The 13,973-nt window shown below is 39.4% G+C and overlaps 1 protein-coding gene across 1 annotated transcript in view; it reads left to right on the top strand.

Moving 5' to 3' along the window:
* Window positions 1-13,973, top strand: part of SNRK (SNF related kinase) — a 29,769-nt gene that overhangs the window by 4,083 nt on the left and 11,713 nt on the right. The window contains exons 2-3 of the mRNA XM_015853939.2: window positions 3,556-3,654; window positions 4,889-5,582. Coding sequence (XP_015709425.1) covers window positions 4,994-5,582 — 589 coding nt within the window. The 5' untranslated portion in view covers window positions 3,556-3,654; window positions 4,889-4,993. The remainder of the gene's footprint in view (window positions 1-3,555; window positions 3,655-4,888; window positions 5,583-13,973) is intronic.

Genomic DNA, 13,973 nt, shown 5'->3' with positions numbered 1-13,973 from the left:
GAAGGCAGTTCAGAGGAGGTGATCATTTGAGAAGGTCTGGTGTTCTATGCAATAAGTCTTGAAGAGCAGCTTTAGCTCTGAAGTGGTCTGTACTGCTGAAGCATCTGACATGTGAACAGGGTGGTGGTGTGTATTTCATGGAGCATGCTTTTTTGTTTGTTTAGCTGCATACTAGACTTAGAGAAGGAGCAAGAGAGGAAAACAGACACAGAAATTACCTGCTTTTGCAGCCGTGGTTGGTGTGAAGAGCATAAAGCTATTGCAGAGTTTATTAAACCCATGGAGTAGATTGCATTGTCTGTTAGCTCTTAGAAATGGAAAGTGCTTTGCCAACAGTAGTGATTATCAGTGTGGTTGTGAAAGTATCTTGGCCTCTTAAAACATTTCACAACTAAAGGCATTTGGGATCATTGCCAGTGACTACTTAGGGTGGTTTGTCTGTGGCTCATAATTTGATCACTCTTCATGTATCTGACCCCTTAATAGCCACGTCATCTATTCTGTGCTGAACCCCAACTCTCTCAGCTTGTCTCCATGGGGAGAGGTACTTGAGTTTCTCTGCTCAGCCTTATGGTGTCGTCTGGGCCTGCTCCAGCAGATCCATGCCCTTCTTGTGCTGGGCACTACACTGCTGTATGGGGAGTGGAGTAGGACGGGAGGATCGCGATGTCTTGCTCTTCGTTCTCAGGTTGTGCAGGCTCTCCTAATTCTCTTTGCAGGGTATTAAGCTAGTACACTTGATATTTTTCCCTAATCTATAGCACTAACCACTCACACACCATTCCTCACCCACAAGGCTTTTATTTGTACATCCAGGATCATTGATTCATAAAGTTAGTTGGCCTGTCGAATAATTCTACATCTGACTGTTCTCCAAGTGATGGGCCTTAGAGTTGTAGCAAAGCACTAAATAAGAATGCTCTTTCTTCTTAGAATCTAAACTAGAATTAAGCTGAGGCATTAATAACTGATACCTGCAGCACACTCTAAAATAATGCTAACACTTCACTACATGCTTTGCAAATGCTAAATGGCAGGACTTTATTAGCAGCTGGCAACTCATACCTTCTCAGAGCAGAATTCTCAATACTGTTTAGAACTAGGGAATGGTATTAAATTATACAAATTAATTATTTTGTATATATGGATTGTAGAGCTACCTGGTAACTCCTTGTTCATCATCATAGGTGTAGCCATGCAAGGTACCATGAAGGTACCATGCTATAGGGTAACAGATAAAAGCTGGTAGGGAACAGTGAAATAATATGAAAAATCCTACTTGCCAAGGTTGTGTACTGAGTAGATATTTCCTTTGTAATCTGAGTGTGTATCAACAACTTGTCTAAGTTGCTTTCTGAGTCACAAAGTTGCTTCTGTATCTGTGATCAACTTGTGCAGAATTTTGACTTACAGTTAGAATAGCAACGTAAGTCTTACCCTCAACATGTATTTATTTAGTAAATAAATAATTGGTGTAGATGCTGTTATTCTTCTGAGACAAAAGAGTCTGAAAGGAGAAGCAGAGGGTGGCGTTTCTTTAATTAGTCTTATGGATGTGTATATATACATCCACAGAACTCATCACCTTAAACTCCTCTTACAGAAAATGTGCTCTTAAGAAATGATTCATTTGCTCTACTGTCTGCTTTAGGGTGCAATTTGTTTGTGACTCGTATGTGTTGACTGAATCTCTGTTCCCTGTGAAGGGAGACAGGAATGGTTTGTTCTCTGGTGGGATGTGTGCCGGTCAAGATTACTTCAGTTTCACATCTGTTAGACTGATAATGGAGGGAAGGTTTTGTGTTGATAATACTGTAATGTTGCATCCAAATGGAGCTCTGAATCTTTATTTTCCAGATACTTCTAGAGATGAATGAGCTGCCGTACTGTCGTTTAGTCTCTTAAACAGATGCATCTAATATTACAAAAGTGCTTCTCCTGATCTCTGTTACAAGAATCTGTTACAGAATGAATAGTTAGTCTTTATTGAGCCTTTATGTTAAACTACTAATGAATTTATGTTAATTCCAGCTAATGAGACTGCAGCATTAATAAATACAGTTTAATTTCTGTTTCTGTAAGCTTTTATCCTATTGATTACTGGCTGATGTATTTTTTCTGTGGCTTAAGCATAACTGATTCTTGCTGGAATAATGTTGCAGGTTAATGTTTATGAGTAGCAAACATTTAGTTTGTGCAAACATTGAACATGTGCCAAGTGAACAAAACTCTTATGTACCGATCTTTCCTCAGAGCTGAGTGTTGTAGATGCTTAAATTCAGACAAAATACATCCTGTTACATCAGGCTGGCTTTGCTTTCTCCCCTCTGCAGGAATGGAACCTTCAATAATGCTAACCTAAAATGAAACCAGCCTTTTTTTGGGTCAGTCATCCTTGTTTCTTCCAGTGCTGAAGCTTTGGTTTTTGCCATGCAGTAGGGAAGCTCTGTTTTGTGTGAACAGAAATACATAGGTATCTTTGAATCTGGGACTTTAAAGAAGGTGCCACATCTCCTCTGAGACCTGTTTATGGCATGAGTCAGATTTGTAGGTTGTGATGAGTTCTTCTGGATGGAGGTTTAAATCTTGAGGTTTGACTTAATATTTAGGCAAGAAAGAGTCTTTAAGAAGTTGAGCATGGTAGTTCATGGTGTTGATAGCTTGTATATTATAGAAGGTTCTCAAACTCATAAGAAGCATTAGTTTTAAATCAAGAAAAACCCCATCTCTTCAGTCTCCTCTCAGATGCCCCTCCAGTGTTTGTCTTCCTCAGTTTCCTTTGCTTTCATGCTCCTTTCCTGTTGATCCAACAGTCCCTCCCATGTAGTTGGTCATAAAATAGACTGAGAAGAAACCTGTGTTTCTTGACTGTAGGCATCCATACCAAATGGAGTATGGATTTTAGTTGCTCATCTATGCAGTATGTCTTGCAAGATTAGATGTGTCAATGTAGTGCTTAACCTTTCTGCATAAATAAGAATATGCTCACTTTGATTTGAGGTATTTGATGCCTCTTAGAGGTAATGCTTGAAGAATCGCTTGAAAATAGATTTGTTGTTTTCCAGTGGGAGGCTCTAGATTTAAATGACCGTGCTCTGAATGTGCCAGGAAACTACTTCGGTTCTTACTATTGCTCTTAAGTTTTAGATGTTTTATTGTAGCTTATGGATGCGTGACATCCACCTGTACCTTGAATAATCAAATCCAAAGAGAAAAAAATATCTTCAAGAGAAAACTCAAATTTGTTACTGCTAGATAAAATTCTATTACTAGTTTTTGATGCTATGGTACCTGTAAGTGAAACAGAGTTGGGTTTTTTGTTGCTTTTTTTGGAAGGATGTGTGGAGTAGAGTGCTCAATAGCTGAATAAAGAGGTCCAGTAGCACAAAATCAATTAAGTCTTTTTCTTTTTAAAGCTTGATTAATATTCCTCCCAAAACAAACACCAGAGAATAACAACAAACACTCTGTGTTTATGTAATCGCTGCACTTGTTCTGTTCCTTGGTTAAGTTTTGAGGTTTCGGAAGTTGATTGATTTCATTCAAATTTTACAGGGGTGGAGGTGTTGAACTGCATTCCCACTGACTTTATGGAAGCAGACAGCTGGGTAGAGAAGAGGTTATACCATGATTCCAGCTGGGAGAGGCAGTAAGGTGAGCTTGTTAAACAACAGACAATCCTCACAGGACCCCAAGCTTATAATGAAATACATAGGAAATCAGGTTCATTAGTTTACTGCCTGTGAAACAACTTGTGTAGCAGGGAGTGTTTTTAATTTAATGCTTATGTTTCTGACTTGAGAATAGCTAATGTCAGGAGCTGTTTGCTTGCCAGCTTCCTTTTCAAAGCTTTTCTTTTTGAAGTTTTATTTTGAAACTGAGAAAATGTATTCTAAAAAAGAAAATATATTATAAAGAACTGTGTTTTCTGTTTTATTGAGTTGGCAGTAAGCCATCTAGTTTTCATATTTCTAGGTGCTTTGTGCTTGAATTGGGATGAATGGCTATTGATAACTACAGATTGTTAAACTTCAGTCTAAGTTCCAGGCACAAGAAAAAGTTTTGGGGGTGTTTTACATATGAAATAGAATGAAAATAAGGCATAAGACCTTCTAAAACAGGTTTGAATATAAACGTTCTGTAAAATGGACCTTACCTGTTGAAATACGTGCTGAACTTAGTGATAAGCAGGAATTCAGCACAAACTGAGCTTCCTGAGTTGTCTCCGTCTCCTTTCTATTCTTATGATTTATTGCCAGGGCTGCTGAACACACTAACTTTTTATCACCAGTTTTTATAACTCTAGTCAAAAGATTTAACCAAACTTTTTTTTTTTTTTTTTTTTTTTTGTGAGCCAAATGTTCTAATTTCAGCCTGCAAAGCTTTGTTAATTTGTAGTAATTACAGGATTAGTTGATAGTACTTAATCTCACATGTAACAGAATGAAATCTTGCATGTTAGTCTGTTTAACATGCTGCAACATGAAAGAGTAAGCTGAAATCTAAGATAAATCAAATGTTTTCATGTAAAAAGTCTATGTTGTCCAGCTGATTTCTGGTCATTTAAACAGCCAGAAGTTTGCAGATTCTGGCTTTCTCAATAATAGTTCTTGTAGCACTGATGACTTCATGTGTTTCTTAGAAGAACACGAATGTCACCCAGCTTTGGTGAAATTTTTGTTAATGCACTGTTAACAACTTAATACTGATAATGTGGCTTCAGGAATGTTTTGGTCAACACAATATAACTTATCAAATTCTTTGCAAAAACTCCTCAAGATCTTATAAGTAATCTATAATAACATGCCAGTATGACTTCGAGAGAATTCCAGGATAATGGTTTTGCTTACTTTCATACAAATATATCATCTTGTCTCTATTTTTTCAGGCATGCTTGGCAGCGACGATGGACTATTTATTTGCAGCGGATACTCTTCTATGAAAAGATCACAGTTCCAAAGAGCTTAAGCGTTATTTCATCTTCTGAAACAGAATGGCGGGCTTCAAACGAGGATATGATGGAAAAATTGCAGGATTGTATGACTTGGATAAGACTTTGGGCAGAGGACATTTTGCTGTGGTCAAACTTGCTCGACATGTCTTTACAGGTGAAAAAGTAGCAGTAAAAGTAATCGACAAGACCAAACTGGATACTTTAGCTACTGGACATCTTTTTCAAGAAGTCAGATGTATGAAACTAGTGCAGCATCCCAATATTGTACGGCTGTACGAAGTGATTGACACCCAGACAAAACTTTATCTCATCTTAGAACTAGGTGATGGAGGGGATATGTTTGATTACATCATGAAGCACGAAGAAGGCCTGAATGAGGATCTGGCAAAAAAGTACTTTGCTCAAATAGTTCATGCGATATCGTACTGCCACAAACTGCATGTAGTTCACAGAGACTTAAAGCCAGAGAATGTGGTCTTCTTTGAAAAACAAGGACTTGTGAAATTAACTGATTTTGGCTTCAGCAACAAATTTCAGCCTGGAAAAAAACTCACCACGAGCTGTGGATCTCTCGCGTATTCTGCTCCTGAAATTTTACTTGGGGATGAATATGATGCACCAGCAGTGGGTATGTCCTCTTTGAATTCAACAGCTGATCTAAATGTGAAATACCATGATGTCGTACACCTCTGTTTTCCCTTTCAAGATAATGCTGTATGTGGAAGCCAGCTGATTGGCAGGAAATGTTGTGATGCTACAGTTACAGATGACTTAGTGTTGGAGCATCTCTATTTGAAAGTTACTGAAATTCTTTTTATATGGGTATGATACAATTGTGTGTGTTATAAATAACTTAAATACTTATAGTAAGGTGAATGCAGTATGTTGTTGCAGACATACATTTGAACTTGCTTTGTTCAAGGACATTACCTCCTGTTCAGGAAGGTACCTGTTCTTAATTTCTTGTGTTAAAATCCCCCAAAACTGTTGGTTATTTCTTGTTTAGTTTTGCCATCTGAGAATGACCCTGTGAGCCCGTGCTACTTGTGTTCTGCTGTTAGGTGGTAGGAATCCATTTTTAGTACCTATGTACTTCAGCTTTCAAATGAAACAAAAAAATTAATAGCAGCATTAACTCCCAGTTACCTCTCTGCTCTTGTCTTGTCTGAGAACTGAAAGCAGGGAGTAAGTCGATTTCCATTTTAAAAGAGTAGTAGCCCTATGTAAGTTGGTCTTCATGTTGTACCTGGATAGCACAGTGTACTAGACTAATACAAGGAATTGCCTGAGTATGTTACATTTTAGGGCATTACTTGAAATGGAGAAACATTGTGTGTCTGAGAGTTATCTTTTTGGGACTTGGCCTTGAGAGATGCCTTTCTCTGTCTTGGGGAGTTTAAATCTGCCTTGAGTCCAAAAGCTTTGACCAGATGGTCTGAATTAAATGGTATGTTAATAAAGCACACTTTGACCTCTTATTAATTCAGTGTAAAAATGGTGACAATGTAGGAAAATTTTCTTACAGTAATTTGTAGGCAGTTTGATCAAATGGTTGTAGTAAAGAAAATGATTGATTAATAGAGGAAGAGCTGTCTAGAGGGCTGTCTTATTGCACACTGATGTGGGCAGTAGGAAAACTTAGCTGAAAATGAACGTGTAGTTTAAGGATGCCAGTTAATCTGTATTTCCCAGGGTATTTAAATACATGTGCTCAGTTTTTGCATGCTCCCCAGTGTACAGTGTTAGTAGCTGGATACTGGATCCTGTAGCCTTGTCAGCAGGTTGCAGGGCTTCTATTCTAACTTCTTCAGTGACAAAAAGCAAAGCACTGAACTACTTGCACTGATCTGAAGTTGCCAAATTAAAAAGAAAAAGCAAAAAGCTCAGTGCATGTTTTTTGTTGCGAGACTTGCAACAAAATGGTGTTTCTGATGTCTTAGTCATATTGGAATGGCTGTAAGGGAAAATATCATTTAAGTTTTGTAGTTGCAAAGAGCTGAAATATTCAGGGCAGGCCTTTTATTAAGTTAAATGCTTAAAATGATGGAAAAGCTTGCTTTGTGAAATGTAACTGTTTCAGCTGGTTTAGAGATTAATCTGTCCTTTGTGATGCTACTTAAAAGCTTTCACACTTGAAAAGAGACTACCTAATTTAGGTCTGTCATTTCCTTTTGTGTTCAAGGCTGTAGTTAAAATGATGCAAGAAGAGCATTAGGCAAGGATCATATGTTCTCAGGGCTTTTTAGAATCTGAGCGAGTTAGATAATGAGAAGTTCTGTTGGTTTTCTATGTTGTTCTCACAACTTAAAATTTCTCCTAGTCAGAATGTGGGACTGGGGTTGTTTATTTAGCACTGTTGAGCACAGGCCTCTAGAATGGTACTGCAATACACAAATAACATGGAGAAAGGATGATAGGACCTCCGGTGTAGCAGCATGTCCTCACAGCAGCGCAGAGAGTGGTGGGAGATGGTCATAAAAACATGACTTAGGGTATTATGGTTACTCAAAGTCAGTGCTATTTGGCTGGCAGCCTGGAGTCCAGATCCATTTTTCTGCCTTCTGTCAGGTTGCAGGGGCCAGCTGTGTTGCTTTCCGACCCACTTTGTCACTGCTGGAGGGATCTTGGTCTCCCCTGTTTTCTTTTTTGCATCAGGGATTTGCAAGGGCTTATTTGCATATGGTGCTGCTGGAGTGTGCGGCCATTCAAGGCTTCAGCCAGGTTTGCCTTGTGCTTGAGCACTGCTGAGCACACAGCTGACCTTATCTGGCCTGCGTGAAGCTCATTCTGATGTTTCTGCCTGCATATAGCACTTTATTCACCAAGTAAATGACTGATGTAAGCATCGTGGCCAGTGGCTATTTACAGTGACCCGTTACCTTATGAGAATGCTGAATATGAGATTTGACGGGCCTGGCTAAAGGGAGAAAAAATAGTAAGATGTTTGTAATCCATATATGGTGTTGAATTACCGAGCGTATCTGACAGTGTTTTGGAATTCTAGTAGGTTCAAAACTGGATCGCAGCCAAACACGATAGAAGTAAAACAGAAGTGAGGCAAAAAAAATCCTTCAACAGCTTTTTAATGATTATTTTCTTTTCCAAAACTCCTGTTTTGATGTTATGTTGCAACGTTTTTGGATGGTTGGGTGTTGGTCTCATAGTGAGTCTGAAGATTTGAGGGTACGGAAAGCTAAAATAGCACGGTACGTAGCTGCTTCCAGCATGTGGTTTTCCCCTTCCGTTGTGCTTGCATCAGTGCAGAGCTACCCCTTCTCGTGTGCTACACTGCGCTGTGTGGCTGCCTATTTGATGAGCTGATCTGATTAGTTGATTTGCCAGAAGGCTATTAGTTTTTCTACAGGCTTAACTTGTGCCAGGTTAGCAAACAGAGCTGTTTGCTGGCTCAGTGTTGAGCTGGTGCAGAGGAAGCGATGGGAGCTTGTGGCTTGCTGCAGAGTTCTGGGGGAAGGTGATAAGACCTGCCCTTTTTAGCAAGAAGCAAGTTTAGGTTAGATGAGCTCAGCCTGGCTCCTTTGCCTTCACCTTCCGTGCAAGAGAAGCTCATTTGGCTGCAAATGACAGTCATTCATCAAGTGGCATTAACAAAGAATATTTCATGTTTTGTGCCAGTATCCAAGTGAAACTACAGAGGGGAAGCCGTTGGGGTAGACTTTGGTTACTAGCATATCAACTAAGCCCTAACTTGAGTACAGGGATGTCCTTAGTCACCCTGCCGCATTCACATGTGAGCTGTTTTCACTGTATTTCAAACTGCTGTATTTATCATAATGGAATCCATGTCCATGGGATAAGAAGCTTCATTTCAAGTGCCTTACAAACTACTACTCCGATGACTTATGCTCAACCCATGACCAACTAACTTGGTAACACGGTTCTGGTGGGACCTAAATCGGTAGTTTTAGAAGCGTGGCTAAACAACAGAAACCAAAAGAGTTGAAGGAATGCATTTCTTAATGCAGAACACATAAATCAGAGTAAAACAGGCTATTCTGGATTGAGGGCAGTGGTATACATTCAGTGAAAGGTTGAGGGTGGGGGGGTTTCTATTTGTTCACAAAGAGCATCAACAGTTTGTCTATAGTAGCTTCATGCAAACAGCAAAAGCCAGGCAATTATCTTGAGGGAGAAAGTAAGTAATAGTTGCCAAACTGAATGAAAATAGAAATGCTTTCCAACGATAAGAATAGTTACTGATGAGCATGTCTTAGTCAAATAAAGTAACATATAGAACAGACTGTTTCATCAGACAGATAAGCTAATTATGAAAATAATTTGCTAAATGCCATTTGCTATTTATGCTCTTTTTTCTTTTCTTTTTTTTTTTTTTTTGGAGGGATAGGGGAAGGAAGAGATTTTTCTTAATTCTCTTGTCTGTGTGTTCTAATAGCCCCTTTAATTGGATTTGCAGAGCTTTAAAGCAAGAACAGCCAGTTCTGCCTGTATATGCTGATGGTGTTGTCATTGATTGCAAAAGATCTTTGCCTCGGTCTTGTGCGAGGGAGAAGTAAATCTCATTTTACACAAACTTGAGAAATCATGTTGTTACCAGACAGCGGCATCTCTGCTAGCTGGAGATGTCAGTATGTGAGCTTATGCAAAGTCATGGGATGCTAAAGGATGGAAATAGGGTTCAGTCACTAAAAACTGGATGATTTTTGCATGAAGATGTCCACATTTAGCTCTGCACAGAGGAACTTAAAAGACACTCAACATTCAGGGCTCATCTTCAAGAGGTTCCCATGAATTTTGCTTTCTATGAGATGTCCTCTGAAGGGGCTGTGACAGTGACATTCTCTTTCATATCCTAACACAGGGATTGGAGTAATTGCCCATGATGCCCATTTCCATCCTTCATTGATCCCATACCTATATATATACACACATGTATGCATTCTTACCTCAATAAAAGGTGATCTTCTCATTGTTTTTTTGCTCTTGAGGTTAGTGGCTCGTCATGCAGGGTAGTTGACATTGTCTCTTACACTTCTCATTGGAATATTAACTCTAAAACCTGACTAAATGTCTTTCTACAGATGTACATGTCTTACCAACAGACCAATATGTGCAGTGCAAGCTGCTCAGTAGTTCTACTTCTGTTAGGAGGAGAAAAATCCCTTGTTCCCACAAAGGTCTCAAATAAGCAACCTTATTAAGGGCACTCAGTTTATGTAGCTAAATGCAAGTGTGTCTATTGCCAAAGGGATATAGTTTTTTAGCTTATGATACAAGCTCGCGTAGCACATATAAAATGTGACAAGTGTCTGACTTGCAAGGGCTGGCGAATGTTACATCACAAAAATAAAGCTTTCTGAAATCCATGGCACTTGTTTTTAGGATTAAGTGATGAACTTCAGAAAGCAATAAATGCTTAATGAGACGAAGCCCAGCTCAGTGGTTAAGCTGATGAATGTGGGTACGGTTCGTGCAGCGTACAAACTTGAGCAGAACAGATGCTCGAGTGCCCTGTGTTTAAGGCAGGCACAGCACAGGCAGCTCATGACGTCCTTTGGTTTCCATGGCAGTGACTTCATGTTATGTAAGGAAGTTGCGTATACACAGCCCTGGTTGTCATGGCTCTGGGAATCCTGCTCCAGCAGCCCTTTTCCTGAGCAACAGTATTTACTGGCTTTAAAAGCAATGAAATATCCTCTGGTGCAGTTGGCTGGCTAATGATTTTAGAGGCTAACCTCTCATTTTATTCAGGACATAACAACAGTGACTTCAAGTCAGTAGCACTCAGTGTAAATGATAAATAGCCTCTGAAAGTCTTTGCTGTGCTTTTGAAAGAGACCCAGATTTCGGCTGCTGCAGCATAGTGAGAGTACTGTGTGCTTTCTTTCAGTATACTAATAGGAAGAAGTTTCACGTGTAAGTATATTAAAGGCATGCAGCACCCCAGGCCTAAATCCTTCTTTGGTACCAGTTTTCTGTGGAGGGTAAACAGGATAACATTTGGAGAAGAGAGAAGCAAGCCAGCTTGATGAAGCTTACTTTACTAAGAATAGCAGAAAAACATTAAATTATGTAATAAATAAATAAGTGTATCAGCTCATCTGAAGTTGGGTTTCTGTAACCCTTCTCTTCCCTGTGTTCTTTGTTCAGGATACTCAGATCTGAAACTGGGAGTTCCAGGTTGTGATAAGATGTCAGACATACATTGATTCCTTGGCCCAAGCCAAGGAGCTGTGCTTTCAAAAACACCTGCTCATTTATTTGGTGAAGTTATTGCAATATTGGAAAATACTGCGTAAATCTGATTTTCTAGAGTCTTATTCTGCTTCCAGCTCCATGCTGGTGCAGCCCCTTTGTGAACCAGCACCATTCTGTGGCTTCTAATTGCTTTTACATGCATCTCTGCAACTTTCTAATAACATGTGGGGAATAAGGTCTTTCAGGCTGGGTTTTTTTCTGTGTTGAGCGAAGTTAAGAGCATATACTTATAATGAAGGCAACCTTTATGGTATGCTTTTTGAAAGTGTGTGATGTAAAGAAAAATTTCTGTACCTGGAAACTCGGAGTTAATTTTCCTCCCCCTTTCCTCAGTTATTAGCTGGTTTAATAGAAGGTTTTCTTTCTGGAAACATTGCTTTGCTGAGGTGTCAGGCTCTTATTTCACTTCTGCCACAACATCTTTCTAATGTGGCTGCCTTGGTAAAGCTGATGCCTCTGACATATCAGACCGCTGGGTCTTGATTGAAGCTTTCACTCAGTTTTGATGTTTCTCTCCTTTTGTAACAGCATAAGAGCACTCTTGGATGCTCAGGAGTAAAGATCAGGGTGCGTTGCCTGCTCTGCAAGTGGAAGTGGTCTCCCTGGCAGAAGAAAAAGGAAGGAGGGAAGGAAAACATTCAGAGTTAATCGTGTGTTGGGATGGTACTGGGGTCATTTAGCTTTAAAAGAGATACTTGTGGTTAAGATTTCTAACCCTCGGCTGTAAGTGGCTTTAAGACATAAAACTGAGGTGATATTACAGATTTCTTTTACCTTTTCAGGAACCATAAACATAATCTGCCAGTAAAAATCATATTGTTCAATTAAATCCAGTGGTATGTTGTAATAACGAGATACCTATGACACCACTTACTTAGTTTGGCATCGCATGCAGCAGTTATCTAAGCATGTGAAATAGTTTGAGATAGCACTGAATAGTCCAGTTCTTCACAAAGCATTTTAGTGCTTCCCTTGCTCTTGCGAGGTTTCTGTGTTTCAAACGAACGTGCTTTGAAACTCAGTGCTGTGTTTCCTGTTTTCTGTCAGTTTTTTACCACTTCCTTCACACTTGAAATCATCCTTTTCACACCGGTGTGAGGAGAAACAAATAATGGTGACTTTACAGCAGAGAGAGAGAACCTTGTGCTGGTTCAGATGGAGCGTTCAAGTTCAGCATGTTCATGCTATCAGTGCTACTACAGTTCTTGCTGTATCGCTTTATACTCTTCTTGAATAAGCACCTGCCTTGTGCTGTTCTAGATGGGCAACAGGAACGTGTTGATGCAATGAGGTGTTTAATGATTTAATGTGCTGAGTTTGGTGTAGTTGCATGTGGTGTTTCAAAGAAGCAACTGCATCTAGATAAACCAATGTAGAGAACAGGCTTGGACATCTTATTTGAGAGACTGCCGATAGGTTGCATGCAAAAGCTATGCAGTTGCTTCTGCACGTGGCCACTTCTTGGCTGCATCAGATGAGTGTCTGCTGAGGTATGTATTACATATTACTATACATATATATTACATATATATTACATATACTATGTACAAAGTATGTATTTGTTAGGAGAAAGCTTAAGTTTTGCCTGTAGTATGTAAGAATGAGAGGTCATTGCTAACCCAGTGTCCTTCACTGAGAGCATAAAGTACCTTAGATAATGTGACTAGATCAAGCAGAAGGTTTTAAGCACCATTTTTAGTTCATAGCTTTTTTTTCTTCCATACAGGTAGTGCTTTTTCAATAACACAAAACACATCATACAGTGTAGCAAGGACTGTGGGGGAGACCTATGAATATGAGGTGCTAAATAGCGAAGCTAATGAAAGGAAGATAGAAAATCATGTGATTAATAATTACTCTTATTTGTTAATACAAATGGTGTATGGAGTATAAACTCCACAGAATCATCGAATCAACAAGGTTGGGAAAGACCTCTAAGAACATAGATTAGATATTGCTGTCTAAGGGAAAATAGCCAGGGATGCTCAGTATGTACTCATTGCAGCTGGACCGCTTGGAAGTTGGCTGGAGTTTCCTCTGTGTGTGGTTTCATGGAACTTTAATTGTTGTCTCACTGCTATTTTTGTCCTCTTCTTGGGACTCTAATGGTATTTTAAGCTCCATTTCTTGGAATCCTCTGTTCTAGCTTTTCTCATGCTCATTTTTAATTTATGGTTTAATTATTTCACTCTCCTCTTCAGTGTTTTTCTTTTTTTTTTTTTTTTTCCCTTAAATTTAGTCAACGTAATCTTATTACTGCAAACATAATTTATCTGTAATTATGGATGCTCTGTGGTGCCTCCTGAAATGCTTCCTGCTGGAAGGAGACAGCAGGCGTTTTACTGGGGGGCACTGAACAGAATATTGACAATACAACATGGATTGTATTGCAAAATAGAGTCCTCAGGGTAGGTTTGAAACTGAGGAAGGGCACTGACATACAGAAGATGGCTGTTAATAGAAATGCGTGGAGGTGCATATTCCATCTGCCTGCAGAAATGAGGTTTTGATGCCTGTTGCACGGTGGGCTAGCAAAGTAGTAAAGCACTTACTGACATTGCAGTGTGATCAATGAAGTTGAATTTGCAGGTCTCCGTGGCTCAGTGTGCTGGCCTCGAAGTGCTGGGCACGTACAGGATCGAGGCCCTAAAGTAGCATAATAGAAATCAAATAATTGTAGGAGTTAATAGCATACACTTAGTACAAATTAGAGCTCTGAAGGAAATTACCCTGTAGCGTGCCTTTTTCTCTCTCAGCTAAACCATACGAAGAATGTGTTGTAACT

This window comes from Coturnix japonica, chromosome 2 (genome assembly GCF_001577835.2).
Source record: "Coturnix japonica isolate 7356 chromosome 2, Coturnix japonica 2.1, whole genome shotgun sequence".
Classification (NCBI taxonomy): Eukaryota; Metazoa; Chordata; class Aves; order Galliformes; family Phasianidae; genus Coturnix; species Coturnix japonica.
Note: the sequence above shows the minus strand (reverse complement) of the source record. Positions and strands in the feature narration are given on the sequence as shown.